The sequence below is a fragment of the Orussus abietinus genome, unplaced genomic scaffold, assembly GCF_000612105.2.
Source record: "Orussus abietinus isolate OABI.00-Male unplaced genomic scaffold, Oabi_2.0 scaffold988, whole genome shotgun sequence".
Classification (NCBI taxonomy): domain Eukaryota; kingdom Metazoa; phylum Arthropoda; class Insecta; order Hymenoptera; family Orussidae; genus Orussus; species Orussus abietinus.
This window is the reverse complement of record NW_019395191.1, coordinates 1-15,744: the sequence shown is the minus strand read 5'-3', so window position 1 is coordinate 15,744 and position 15,744 is coordinate 1. Positions and strand designations below refer to the sequence as shown.

Here is a 15,744-nt window from a genome sequence, read left to right as displayed (position 1 = left end):
CCCTTTCATATTACCTTAACGTTCCCGATTAAATGTTGAATTTCGCTTATGTAACCACGCAAGATAAATGGATTAAGGTTCAAATAAAAAATTCTTCATTTCTTTTTAAAGCCTTACTTACAAAATGAGACACGGAGTCATACCGCATTTGTTACGTTCGAAAAAATGTGTGCCCACGGGTAATACGCCCAATTGTACCTACAATTTCAAGTTTAATATCTGGAACATAAATCAAGATCATATCATTTTCCCTTAACGAGCTGCACGATGTCTGCATATTGGCATAGTGTTTATGCGAGTACGTACTCGGCCAAAGAATAAACGAAAAGGAATTTATAGACTATGCTCCATTTGCATATTTCGTGCTCCAGTAACTAGCCAACCTGTATTTGAAACATCTTCCTACGTCGTTTTTATATTCTGCCTTTTTGAGGCGCACTTGCAGATGCGCTTCTTATGGGCTCGACGTATCGAGCACTTCAATTGTACGTACAGCTGTAATGAGTTTCGTGCGTCATCGTCAAGAGCGTCCTAAAGCGTGTAGGACGTACTAAATGATAGCAGCTCCCAACATAATCGCATGTTCCTATTAAATTGATAACGATTATCTTGGAATCGATTTCCCTAAGTGCCCTTTCCTAACATATCTTTCAGCGTTATTAACCCTTTGGCTACTAAGAGCGCCTAAAGACGCCCGACGTTTGGTCCAATATTGCCTGCACGGTCAGACGAATTTCGCCCATATGGCGAAATGGCTCCGTGTTCAAAGACACTTCTTTTTAAGGGTATTGGATCGAACAGTCTGAAATTGTAACAGCTANAAAGGACTTTTTACTTATTAATAATTCATTTAAACGTAAAGCCTAGTGTCGTTTAATACAGACTTAATTTGAATAAATCGATTTTTTAAAGAAAATCCGTGTTTTCGTTTACCCGTCAATTTGACGGGTGCTCGTAGAAACAGGTATATAAAAAACGCCCGTAAACCTAGTGTTAATGTATTTTCATGAATACACGGTACAATCTCATTCTATTTGATAATTGGACTCCAAGAATGTGCAGACATTTGCATTCCAAGGGGATACAATGAAACGATACATATCATGAATGATATTAATTAAATATGACGACTCGGTCTCGGTTTTATGGGAATCGCGATCAATTTGTCAGTTTTAATCGCTATGACGACTAATTGTATATTATTTATTTGAGTTTTAAGTGGAGGACCTTTGATGGATGATGTCTACAAACTCGAGCAATATCATTGTCATTGGGGTTGCAGCGATTCGAGAGGTTCCGAGCATACGGTAGATGGACAAGCCTTTGCGGGTGAGGTAAGTCTTTTTATTGTCATACTTCTGCCTCCTGCAATAAGATTTCATGCCTTAAGATGATATGAAAGGCGCTGAGAAATTTAATCGAGGTCGATAAATTAAAATTCATTTATATCCTTTTTGGTGGTACCGTCATTTTGAATACTGAAGTGGTAACATAAGCTGGCGCGTCCCGTTGCCGACATTTATATTTATGTTGGTCTTTTACAGTCTACGCTGAGAATGATACAAAATGAAGCTTTTCATGTGCAATTTCGGTAAAGTAAGGATGAAGAGAGATCGAGGTAAAACTCGAAATCCCGGGAATTCATTATTCTACCATTTTCTTTTTTTTTTTTTTAACCATTAAACTTCCCTTTGCATATGAAATCTGATACTTTACAATAATCTCACGATAGATAGTCGCTATCGCGATTTTTTTCGAGAACACTTTATATATCTCTCGCTGTCTCACGAACACGATACATTTTCCATTAATCTTGACTTTGTATATGAAATTTGACACTTTACAATAATCTCACGATAGATAATCGATATCGCGATATTTTTCGAGAGCACTTCATATATCTCTCGCTATCTCACGAACGCGATATATTTACCATTAATCTTCATTTTGCATGTCGAATCTGATATTTTGCAATAATCTCACAATAGATAGTCGCTATCGCGATTTTTTTCGAGAGCACTGTATACATCACCCGCTGTCTCACGAACACGATACATTTACCATTAATCTTCACTTTGCATATAGAATTTGATATTTTGCAATAATCTCGCAGTAGATAGTCGCTATCGCGATTTTTTTCGAGAGCACTTTATATATCTCTCGCTATCTCACGAACGCGATACATTTACCATTAATCTTCACTTTGCATATAGAATTTGATATTTTGCAATATTCTCGCGATAGGTAGTCGATATCGCGATTTTTTTTCGAGAGCACTCTATACACCTCCTGCTGTCTCACAAACGCGATATATTTACCATTAATCTTCATTTTGCATGTCGAATCTGATATTTTGCAATAATCTCACAATAAATAGTTGCTATCGCGATTTTTGTTCGAGAGCACTTTATACATATCCCGCTGTCTCACGAACACAATATATTTACCATTAATCTTCACTTTGCATATGAAATCTGACATTTTACAATAATCTCACGATAGGTAGTCGCTATCGCGATTTTTTTCGAGAGCACATCATATATCTCTCGCTATCTCACGAACGCGATACATTTACCATTAATCTTCACTTCGCATATAAAATTTGATATTTTGCAATATGCTCGCGATAGGTAGTCGCTATCGCGATTTTTTTTTTAGAAAACTTTGTATCTCCCGCTGTCTCACGAACGCGATATATTTCCAATATCTGAATAGATGGAGATCCAAATATTAAATAGCCGTATCATCGTTTGTTTCTGCGTCGCAGAATTATTGTACAAGCTTAGGAAGCCCCGAAGACGTAATCATTAGACTAATTATGTCGCACCCTCCTATAGTACACCTGCTAATTGAATTGCAGCCCACGCCTTTATTTCGTGCTGGTCGTGGAATTTCTATGAGTCAGATGGTAATTCTTTGCGATGTTTTTACCGAGACACATGTCGCACAAATATTCCGGAGAGAACAATGCGAGATCGCGATCCTAAAACAGAATATTACTGAGTCAGCTAGACGGAAGGACAAGATAGTAGGAAAGAGGAATAGTAATATGCGACTTACGTATCTCCAGCTTCCGTTTCACTTACTTTGTAATGAAGAGTATAATTTATCCCCGATTAACACATTCTTTTACTGAATTATAATAGATCACTATAACTTATATACACGATTAAACGTGGCTATTACGAGTTCATACATTTCTCTCTGACTTGGCAGTTTTAAGGTGATATGTGCCCATAATTATGAAAGTGGTCTAAGTCAAAATTAAAAAAAAAATGAGTTTATCAGTTATTTCACGCCATATTGTTTCAAACGAAATTAATTCTATGTAATTTCGAAACAAAAAATATATGACTTAGACCACTTTCATAATTATGGGCACATATGAAAGTGATATATACATAACAAAAAGTCAAAATATTGATAAAATCTTTTCTCCAAAGTGGGTGCACCAAATTATCTGAAATTTTAAAACCTGACTATAGAGGCCCTAAGGAATAACGCGCTGCTCATGAATTTTTTTTTTCGAAAAAAATTGTGTACTTCGGACAAGTACCAAAAAAAGATTTTTTTTTCTTCGAAAAATGAGATTTCACGGGCAGCGCGCTCTTCATTGGAGCCTCCATTATCAAAAGAAAAGTTTTATAAATATTTTGACTTTTTAAGATGTATATATTACACTTTCATATCACCTTAAGGGTATCAATTGACGAGCTAGAGTTTATTATTTGCAAGTTTACGGGTCTCGTTATTTTTTTACACCGAAAATGTCTTTTCTTTTTCCAGACTGACAATACAGCGTGTTGAAAAAAGAAATTGCGTTAAAATTATATTCCCTCGTATAATTTTATGAATTTTTACAATTATATCGCCAGATTTTTTTGTATAAATGTCGCTTTAGAGGGAAGTTTAATATCGATATCATTGTGTTATGATAACGAATGTAGTTAAATTTATGCATCCTCATGCTTAGGAAGTGGATGCGTCATTGGGCTTTTCACGCTTCGTTTGAAAGTATTTTCTTAAAGCACGTGTCTGGAAATATTCTGCGATTTTGGCAGCTCTCCATTAATTGTAGAGTATTTTAAACCATATCATTAATGGGAACTGTCATGAGGCGTCAAAACCAATAACAATAAGAAAATATAATAACAAAAGAAAATAATTCACAATAATTTAGATCCAACATTTGCGAGAATTCCATTGTAGTTTCTCTGTAAGGTGAAACGAAGAGGTCGCAATGGCCTCCACCATCCATTTTAACATCTCTTCTCCAGGGTGTTAATTTTAAAAATAACATCCACAAATATTCTCGATAATTTTGTTGCAACATTCGCGATCATCCCACTGCAGTTTCTCTGTAAAGTAAAACTAAGGGGTCGCGACGGCCTCCACCATCTTTTTAACACCTCTTCTGCAGGGTGTTAATTTTAAAAATAACACCCTATTTTTTTATCATTTTTCTGTCCCTAAATATTCTCAATAATTTTGTTGCAACATTTGGGATCTTCCCATCGCAGTTTCTCTGTAAAGTAAAACGAAGGGATCGCGATGGCCTCCTCCATCTCTTTTAACACCTCTTCTGCAGGGTGTTAATTTTAAAAATAACACCCTATTTTTTTATCATTTTTCTGTCCCTAAATATTCTCAATAATTTTGTTGCAACATTTGGGATCTTCCCATCGCAGTTTCTCTGTAAAGTAAAACGAAGGGATCGCGATGGCCTCCTCCATCTCTTTTAACACCTCTTCTCCAGGGTGTTAATTTTAAAAATAACACACACTATTTTGGTACTTTCAGCTCCATCTGGTGCACTGGAACACGACTAAGTATAGGACGTTCGCCGAGGCGGCCAAGGCATCCGATGGTTTGGCCGTTCTGGGAGTTTTCCTCAAGGTCAGTAAATTGAATTATTTCGGTAGCCGAATTTGGAGAGGTTTCCGGATCAGCCAAGGAACCGCTCTAATGTAGCGGCTCGTTTGCACACGCTGCATTGTGGAGTCACTCGGTGACTTTTTGTACGGATGCACCGACGAGACTGCTTAGGGCCTTTACATAAGTCGTAAGCTCCACGAACAGAACCCATTAGAGTTGCAATATTGGCATTGTTACGAGTACGCGCCTTGTTGGGACAAGCGACTTGTACCGATCATCCGCCTCAAATCAAATTGCAGAAGTAATTCAAGAGCGACTAAGAAGCGGCTCCAAGAATAGCAGAAATTTCATTATCCGATGACGATGGGCTTGCGGCGATTCATGTTCGGTCATTTTTAGAACCTTTTGCTGTTGCCGGTTTTCCGTATTCAAGAATAGCAACAATTTTCTTTATCCAACAGCAATGACTTTGCAGAGATCCATGCTCGATCATTTTTAGAACTTTTTGTTGTTACCGGTTCTCCGTATTCAAGAATAGCAGATATTTCATTATTCAGCGATAAGACATGTGGAGAACCATGTTCGGTTCTTTTTAGAACCCTTTGCTGTTACCGGTTCTCCGTTTTCGTGAATAGCAAACATTTTCTTTATCCAACAGCGATGGACATGCACAAATCCATGTTAGGTCGTTTTTAGAACTTCTTGCTGTTGCCGATTCTCCCTATTCAAGAATAGCAAAAACTTTCTTTATCCAACAGCAATGACTATGCAGAGATACATGTTCGGTCGTTTTTAGAACGTTTGGCTGTTGTCGGTCCTCCGTATTCAAGAGTAGCAGAAATTTCATTATTAATCGACGATGAACTTGCAGAGATACATGTTCAGTCGTTTTTAGAACGTTTTGCTGTTGTCGGTCCTCCGTATTCAAGATTAGCAGAAATTTCATTATAAATCGACGATGAACATGCAGAGATACATGTTCGGTCGTTTTTATAACCTTTTGCTATTGTCGGTCCTCCGTATTCAAGAGTAGCAGAAATATCATTATCAATCGACGATGAACATGCAGAGATACATGTTCGGTCGTTTTTAGAACCTTTTGCTGTTGTCAGTCCTCCGTATTCAAGATTAGCAGAAATTTCATTATCAATCGACGATGAACATGCAGAGAAGTTCGTTCGTTATCAGAACTTGTTCCCTATCCTTCGCATCCTGCTTCTCATAGAAGAGTCCAATTCGATTTCTCTTTTAAATTGAGGACACCGAGTCGGTTCGGTAAACGAATGATTTCTACGAGGATGCCGTCGAGGGTCGACTCAGTGACTCCTTCGAGGTTGAGAAGTCGAAATTACTGGACATTGTTCGCAAGAAACAGAAAATGAAAATGAAAATAATGCCAAAAACGTTATTACACTTTCAAATGATCAAGCGACTCACGGGCCACTATTCCTTCAATTCGTTTTTGCCTGAAACTAAATTTCAAAAAATCAGTTTCATGATTTTAAAGGTGATATGAAAGTGTAGTACATACATACCAGAAAGTCAAAATATTGATAAAACTTTTCTCCAAACTGGACGCACCGCATCATCTGAAAATTTAACACGTGATTATGTACGAAATATGTAAATATGTTTATGGTGGACTAAAAGCTAAGCGACAGGTATTTTTTTTTATCTGCCATTAAACCCTTTAAGGGGGTGAAACCACCATCCAAAGTAAGGCATGTCAAGGGGCGATTTGGCAGTTTCACCCACAAGGACGTAATATTTTTTAACCAATCCACCTGGAAAAGCTTTCTCATAACGAGAAATGAAAAATATAATTTTCTCAATTAAAAAGGAAAGAAAATTAAGGGGTGAACCACCCCTCACAGGCCTTACTTTGGATGGTGGTTTCACCCCCTTAAAGTGTATAATGGCAGATAAAAAAAAATACGTGTCGCTTAGTTTTCAGTCTACTATAACATATTATAAAAGAAATGAAATCGGAGAGATCGAGCTGGGATACCTTCCTTGTAAGTACAGACCGTACTTTTCGCACATTGCGTACCTAGAAAAGCGGCTTCCGCAGTTACGTTGAGTACAGTGATAGCAGCTATTCGGTCAGTTCGCTCAAACAAAGCCCGGATACTCTACACGATGAGAAATTATGTAACTTAACCAGGAGCGATGTATGGAGCAACGCAATACACTGGATAAGCGCACATAAAATTGCACTTGAAGCTGCAGCGAATGCACGCATCCGTTGGAATTGCAAGTGGGAATAAGTAGTACGAAAATCAACCTACGCAAGCAGTCTCGTGTGCGTTTGTCGGTCATTTTTAGGATATCCGACCGGAGACTCTAATGGCGATTATATGTTCGTAATAAAGTTTTTTGGGCAATTTTTTTTCAGTGATAGGACTCTACCCAGTCTAGGAAATCTGCAAGGACCCTGAGTAGGACCTAGCTAGGATGCTAACATATCATTGTAAGCCCTACATTGGAATATCGTACTTTTTTTATTTAAGGACTTGCTAAGATAACCTAAGTTGGCTAAATTGACAAGAGATCGAATGAAATTACACGTTAATGCATAATTACATTGGAATATCCTATTTTTTTTTATATAAGGACTAGCTAAGATAACCTAAATTGGCTTAATTAAGAAAAGATCGAATGAAATTACACGTTAATGCATAATTACATTGGAGTATTGGCCCTACATTGGAATATCGGACTTTTTTTATATAAGGACTTGCTAAGATAACCTAAGTTGGCTTAATTAAGAAAAGATCGAATGAAATTACACGTTAATGCATAATTACATTGGAGTATTGGCCCTACATTGGAACATCGGATTTTTTTATATAACGACTGGCTAAGATAATAACCTAAGTTGACTTAATTAAGAAAAGATCGAATGAAATTACACGGTAATGCATAATTACATTGGAGTATTGGCCCTACATTGGAATATCGGATTTTTTTTATATAAGGACTAGCTAAGATAACCTAAATTGGCTTAATTAAGAAAAGATCGAATGAAATTACGTTAACGCGTAATTACATTTTAAGGTGATGTGAAACTCCCCTCGAATCAGTCGACTCTGATAAGAGACTGTTTTTTAAGGGTATTGGATAGAACTGTTTGGAACATTGACACGTGAGCACCTAGAAATTATGCTGACACTGAAAATTTGGATTTAAAAAAAAAATTTGTTAACTTAACACAGACCAGAAGCAAAATGGCGTCGGCTCTCATGTTTCGATCGATATCCAATTATTGAAGGCTCTGATATGAGAAACGAAAGGGTCAGGACAATTGTACGACAATTTAGAATTTATTCTTTTAATTCAAAGAATAATTCATTTACGCGAGTAAATTGTCATAATTCCGAGGAAACATTAAACTGTTATCGCAAAAAATATTCGTCGGCTAACGATACGTGCCAGTTTAACCCTTTGACTACTAAGAGCGTCTAAAGGCGCCCGACGTTTGGTCCAATATTGCTTGCACGGTCAGACGAATTTCGCCCATCTGTCGAAATGGCTCCGCGTTCAAAGGGTTAACGTGAAGTGAAACCCCCTCAAATCAGTCGACTCGAGTAAGGCATTTTTTTTTAAGGGTACTGGATAAAACAGTCAAACTTTGTCACATGACTCGTGAGCACCTAGGAATTATCCTTACACTCTAATATGAGAAACGAAGGTGTCAGAACAATTGTACGACAATTTAGAACACTCTGGTAATCGAAAAACTCCCATTTGAACGGGATAAAGACAAAAAAAAGTGTCTTATGCGCTGATGTGCTAAAACGATGGTAATACGAGGTCTCAGAGTGAAAATTTAGTTGACACGGAAATCACAGATGGCGCAGGGGGTTTCTCTGCAGTCAATTAGAGCCTCAGAAACCATGAATCCAAGGGATTTCTGGAGTTTTACTTGGATTTCTTTATAATTATTGCATGAAAACGACACATGGAGTATACCGTTTAGTACTATACCCAATATAATTCGATACGGCTATCAATATAAAATCAAACATCGGCAACGTAGGTATTTAGAAAAATCTTTTTTACCGATGTCGATCAAGTTCCTCAACGTGTTTCACTTCACCTTAAGAGCTAGTTTAATGGTTATTTACTACGGTATTCTGAAATCTTCGTAACTTCGAGGGTGAAATAAAAACTTTGAGGTGAAGGAGGTAAAACAACGTGCTCGACATTAAATCGTGTATGCTTAAAATTCAACGGCCTTTGATTAATATCTCGACATGGATCAGAGTTCTCGCTTGTTTGCTTAAAATGCAGGAAAATGGTCTTAAAAATTAAATACACGCAAACGAAGGAGTGATATCACGATGAGAGGTGTTGCTCCGATGAATCATTCTCTGAAACGAGCCAGCCAGCGTTTCGATTAAAATTATCCTAATTAGAGGACTTGTCCTCATTCTTTTTTAATTTACTTGAGAGCCTTACGGCGCATTAACGTCGAGGTCAGCGACAACTAAGTTTAGTTTACAAGATTGGGAACAATGAAGGAAAAACATTGAGGGAAAGCGGGAAAAGAAAAGAAAAAAAAACGTTAGTGGGCCTTGTCCGGGATTCGAACTCGCGACTGTCTGGCTTGTCTCGGATTATTGGATTGCGTGACAATTATTCCATTCGCTTTTTTTTTTTTTTTCGATTTTCGGGTTATTTTAATATCAAACCACAAATTCCATCGGATGTTTGCTAGTTACATTAATCTTTGTATGCCGAGTTTGACAAGATTTGCGCAAACGTTTTCACTATTTCTTTTACAGTGACTTATAATTATCTTACCATATCTACTTATAATTGGATTGCGTGACAATTATTCCATTCGCTTTTTTTTTTTCGATTTTCGGGTTATTTTAATATCAAACCACAAATTCCATCGGATGTTTGCTAGTTACATTAATCTTTGTATGCTGAGTTTGACAAGATTTGCGCAAACGTTTTCACTATTTCTTTTACAGTGACTTACAATTATCTTACTATATCTACTTATAATTGGATTGACAATTTTTTCATTCTTCGGGTTATTTTAATATCAGACCTCTCAATTTTTTAACATATAATAAACCTTGACATGTCTGATGTATCATCGTAAATTTGATATGCCCAGCTACTAGTTTTCACTCTTAACAATATTTAATATCTAACGCAAGTACTCCGATCTGGAAAGGAACTTTATCAGGTATTTCTTTACTGTTACTGGAAAATTTATACAAAACCAGTAGTATGCTTCGCCTAGTAAAAAGTAGTTGCAGGTACTAATTTCTAGTAAATTAATAACAACTTCTAGTAAATGAACAAAACCAGTAGTATGCCTCACCTAGTAAAAAATAGTTGCAGGTACTAATTATTAGTAAATTAATAACAATTTTTAGTAAATGAACAAAATCAGTAGTAGTATATCTCACCTATTAAAAAAATAGTTGGTTACTAAATTCTAGTAAATTAATAACAACTTCTAGTAAATGAACAAAACCAGTAGTATGCCTCACCTAGTAAAAAATAGTTGCAGGTACTAATTTCTAGTAAATTAATAACAATTTTTAGTAAATGAACAAAACCAGTAGTACATCTCACCTATTGAAAAATAGTTACAGGTACTAATTTCTAGTAAATTAATAACAACTTCTAGTAAATGAACGAAACCAGCAGTACGCCTCACCTATTAAAAAAATAGTTGGTTACTAAATTCCAGTAGATTAATAAGAATTTCTAATAAATGAACATAACCAGTACTAAGCCTCACCTATTAAAAAAATAGTTGCAGTTACTAATTTCTAGTAAATGAACATAACCAGTACTATTCCTCACCCATTAAAAAGATAGTTGCAGTTACTAATTTCTAGTAAATTAAACTATAAATTGGGTTCCTTTAGCAAAAATGGGGTCGACCGTCTCAAACTGTTCGGTTCTTTTTTTCTCTCGGGATAATGGACGTCGCAAAAATGTGAGTTTCACATTTGTCATTGTTCGGCATTGTTCTCTTCGAAAACATGCCACTGGCTTGTTGCACCGACCGAAGCCGGCGAAATTCACCAGACAGTAGTAAAGCTTCTATAGCTAGCTTATAAAGTGGAGGATTTGCCGCTAACGGTTTAAACCTCGGGAAGGTCATGGTCTATTACCGACGTCCGTAAACACAAATTCGCGACAATGAAACAGACGTTGGGTTAGCGACAAACCTTGAAGAGTCCCCGATTGGTCGTGTTAAATCAACCGATAGGTCGATGCAGGACGTCCTTCGATTAGTTCGATTGAAAAAGTTTACGGCTTAATTCCCCGCTCGGCAAACGAGGCGATTTATCTAAATACTAGGAAGATTTATCTAAATACCTACGTTGCCGACGTTCGATTTTATATTGATAGCCGTATCGAATTATATTGGGTATAGTACTAAATGGTATACTCCATGTGTCGTTTTCATGCAATAATTATAAAGAAATCCATGTAAAACTCCAGAAATCCCTTGGATTCATGGTTTCTGAGGCTCTAATTGACTGCAGAGGGACCCCCTGCGCCATCTGTGATTTCCATGTCAACTAAATTTTCACTCCGAGACCTCGTATTACCATCGTTTTAGCATATCAGCGCATAAGACACTTTTTTTGTCTTTATCCCGTTCAAATGGGTTTTTCGATTACCAGGGTGTTCTAAATTGTCGTACAATTGTTCTGACATCTTCGTTTCTCATATCAGAGCCTTCAATGATTGGATATCGATAAAAATATGAGAGCTCGAAGCCATCTTCGTTCTGGTCTAGGTTAGGTCATAAAAGTTTTTTTTGAAAATCCAAATTTTGAAAGTGTCAGGACAATTCTTAGGTGCACACGAGTCACGTGTCAAAGCTTCAGACGGTTCAATACAATACCCTTAAAAAAAAGTGTCTTATTCGAATCGACTAATTTCAGGGGGGTTTCACTTCACCTTAACTCAGAGAATAATCATTTCACTCAAATAAACTCGAATAAATTGGATGCAACGTTTCTTCGGAATTATAACAATTTACTCGAGTCTATGAATTATTCTTCGTAATTAAAAGAATAAATTCTAAATTGTCGTACAATTGTCCTGACCCTTTCGTTTCTCCTATTGGAGCCTTCAATAATTGGATATCGATCGAAATATGAGAGCCGACGCCATTTTGCTTCTGGTCTGTGCTAAGTTGAAAAATTTTGTTGAATAATCCAAATTTTCAAAGTGTCAGGATAATTCCTAGGTGCTCACGAGTCATTTGACAAAGTTTGATTGTTTTATCCAATATCCTTAAAAAAAAAGCCTTATTCAATTCGACTGATTTGAGGGGGGTTTCACTTCACCTTAACCCTTTGAACGCGGAGCCATTTTGACAGATGGGCGAAATTCGTCTGACCGTGCAAGCAATATTGGACCAAACGTCGGACGCCTTTAGGCGCTCTCAGTAGCCAAAGGGTTAAACTGACACGTATCGTTAGCCGGCGAATTTTTTACGGTAACAGTTTAACAGGAGTTATCGGCCGAGCTATTCATCAACTTAACATTAACTTTCACCCGGATTTGTTCCACCTGAAATTATATTCCTTATTATTTATGGCACGAAAACGTCTGCGCAAAAGGGAGTCCACGTAAGTTGCAAAGCAGATTTTAATGTTTCGCGTTGTATAATGGGATATCCAAGGTTAACTTCATTTCTTATCTTTTTTTTTTTTTACAAGATACTACGCTTGTTTATCTGCATCTTTTTATATCTTTTCTATTACAGCGAAAGTGCTATAAAGTTCACTAAGCTATCGTAGGAGGTTATTAGAGATCATCAATTGGCGATTTTTACCTTATATAAGCTATTTGAAGTAAACTAAACATTTCGTTAAGTAAACAAATAACTCGGGATAGAAAATTATTGTACTAAATTGGATTTCATTTCAAAACGAAATTTTTTTATTATATATACGCAGAAGGCATTTAAGAAGCAGTTATTAATATTAACTATTTGAAGTAAACTAAACGTTTCAGCAAACAAATAACTCGGGATAGAAAACTATTGTATTAAATTGGATTTCATCCCGAAACGAAACCGTATGTTTTCATTGTATATACCCAGATGGCATTTAATCAGCAATTATTAATATTAACTATTTCAAGTAAACTAAACTTTCATTAAGCAAACAAATAACTCGAGATAGAAAACTATTGTACTAAATTGGAATTCATCTCGAAACCAAATGTTTTTAATGTATATACCCGGAAAGCATTTAAGCAGCAATTATTAATATTAGCTATTTGTAGTAAACTAAACGTTTCATTAAGCAAACAAATAACTCGGGATAGAAAACTATTGTACTAAATTGGAGTTCATCTCGAAACGAAATGTTTCTATTGTATATATCCATAAGGCCTTTAAGCAGTAATTATTAATACTAGACGTTTATTTCTTTTTTAGTAAATCACTTTTTTCGACAATCGAACGTCGAAACTCGAATTATTACGGAACATGAGTTTAGCGATAACATTTGTTTAGTTTCTCCGCTTATCGGATCGGATTAGTCAAAGTAGTTGATCTGAAACCAGGGCACTATGTCTGGCATCGATCTCAAAATCTAGGTGAGCATATGCCGCATTCTTTTTATGACAAATTATGCAACTGACTTATCTACCTAACTGCCATTTAAGGACCGTGTTTGCGCAATGAAGTATCAGCATGTGCTCAATACCTTGATTGTACATTTTACATAATGCACTCTGTAGGTACTAATCGACTCTACTTATGGCGAATCACGATGTTTTATATGCGATAATAATAACACGTGGAGAAAGAATGTTTATGGTATTCAAGTCACAAAAACGTATCCCATTGTACTCCATTACGAGAACATTAACTAGTCATTTAATGTAGCTGTTGTTAATACAGCTATACAGGGTGACTCAAGCTCAGCTCGTTAAGGTGTTATGAAAGTGTGATATATACATACCAAAAAGTGAAAATATTTATGAAACTTTTCTCCAAACTCGGTGCACCTAATTATCTGAAACTTTAACACGTGATTATGGAGGCTCTAAGGCGCTCTTACGCGCTGCCCGTGAAATTTCCTTTTTAGGAATAAAATATATTTTTTTTTTTTAGTTCCTGTCCGAGATAAGTGCAAAATTTATTTCACAAAATGTAATCTCACGAGCAGCGCGTTTTTCATTAGGGCTTCCATAATCACGCCCTTTCAATTGATTCGGTGCATTCAGTTTGGGAAAAAGTTTAATAATATTTTCTGCTTTCATGTATACCGAATGACTCTTTTATATCACGTTAAGGTCATGTGAAAGTGTCACATATACATACAAAAAAGTGAAAATATTTATGAAACTTTTTTTTCTCCAAACTCGGTGCACCTAATTATCTGAAACTTTAACACGTGATTAGGGAGACTCTAAGGAAGAACGCGCTGCCCGTGAAATTTCCTTTCTAGAAATAAAATATCTTTTTTTTTAGGTCCTGTCCGAAATAAATGCAAAATTTTGTTCGAAAAATGTAATTTCACGAGCAGCGCGTTATTCCTTAGGGCCTTCATAATCACGAGTTAACGTTTCAGATATTTCGGTGCACCCAGTTTGGAGAAAAGATTCATAAATATTTTCATGTTTTTCTTATATATATATCACACTTTCATATCACCTTAAAGGGCTACCGCGATTCTGGGTAATAAATTAGGGTATGAAATTAATATTTTATAGACTAACCACATCCTGACACCTCCAGCCTGACTCTCATGAAATTTCATGAGTTTGGTATGTATATATCACTTTAAGGTGATGTGAAAGTGGCATCAAAGAGGATTTCCTTATAGAACTTTTCTCTCAACTCGATTTACCGAATAGTTTGAAACTTTACAACGTGAATAGGGAGTCTATAAGGAAGATCCTGAAACTCATGAAATTTCAATTCTTTTCAAATTTGTTTATAGGTATTATAAAAATAGTTTATAAAAAAAGAAATTTTGCGAGTTTAAGGACCTACCTTAGAGTCTCCTTATTCACGTTTTAAAGTATGAAACGATTTGAGACACCCAGTTCGTATAAAAGTTTTATGAACGATTGAGCTTTCGGATGCCACTTTCACATCCCCTTAATAGGCATTTTGAGACACCCTGTATGTCGACGCTCTCAATACACGTCGATATGAAGAAAATTCTAACGTGACGTCAGTCCTAATATTTAACCGTGGTAAAATTCACCTGTTTAAGGTTGGGAAACCTCACGACGAAATGGACAAGATCGCGCGATTGCTGCCCTATGTCTCACACAGGGATGAAGTATTGGACATCATGGAACCAATCGATGTTAGCAAGTTACTTCCAGGTAAGTGCCACACTGGCATTGACGTTTACCCTCCAAACTACCCTAGTAGCAAAAAATATTTCTCCTATATCTTCTATATATTTAACGAATATCCTACTTAACTCAGAGAATAATCATTTCACTCAAATAANTGAAACTAAATATGTCATTGAGATTTTCAAGAAATATTTCAGATAGCTTCGAATGAAATGTACGAGAAGTCTGAAAAAATCTGTCGCTTGAGATATTTAGTAAAGTTTACAAACAAATATTTAAAAATTATTTTATGCTACTACGGTAGTAGCCAAAGGGTTAATAGGTGAATTACATGTCGACGTCTTTACGTCTTACGCCAGTCGCGTTACTGAGATTATACGTATGTTATATACGTTTTCTAGGTAATCCTCAGAAACTCTGAAAGCTACCCTAGTAGCATAGAATAATTTCTAATTATTTCTTTGTAATCTTTGCTAAATATCTCAAGCGACAGATTTTTTCAGATTTCTTGTAGATTTCATTCGAAGATATCTGAAATATTTCTTGAAA

At 36.1% G+C, this 15,744-nt stretch overlaps 1 protein-coding gene across 1 annotated transcript; it reads left to right on the top strand.

Moving 5' to 3' along the window:
- Positions 1-1,212: 1,212 nt before the first annotated feature.
- LOC111674220 (carbonic anhydrase 5A, mitochondrial-like) lies at positions 1,213-15,219 on the top strand (the record flags this gene model as incomplete). Its single annotated transcript, XM_023433685.1, has 3 exons — positions 1,213-1,334; positions 4,801-4,896; positions 15,105-15,219. Coding segments are annotated over 3 exons (333 nt in total), but the record flags the coding sequence as incomplete, so codon positions are not given.
- Between the last annotated feature and the right edge of the window lie 525 nt (positions 15,220-15,744).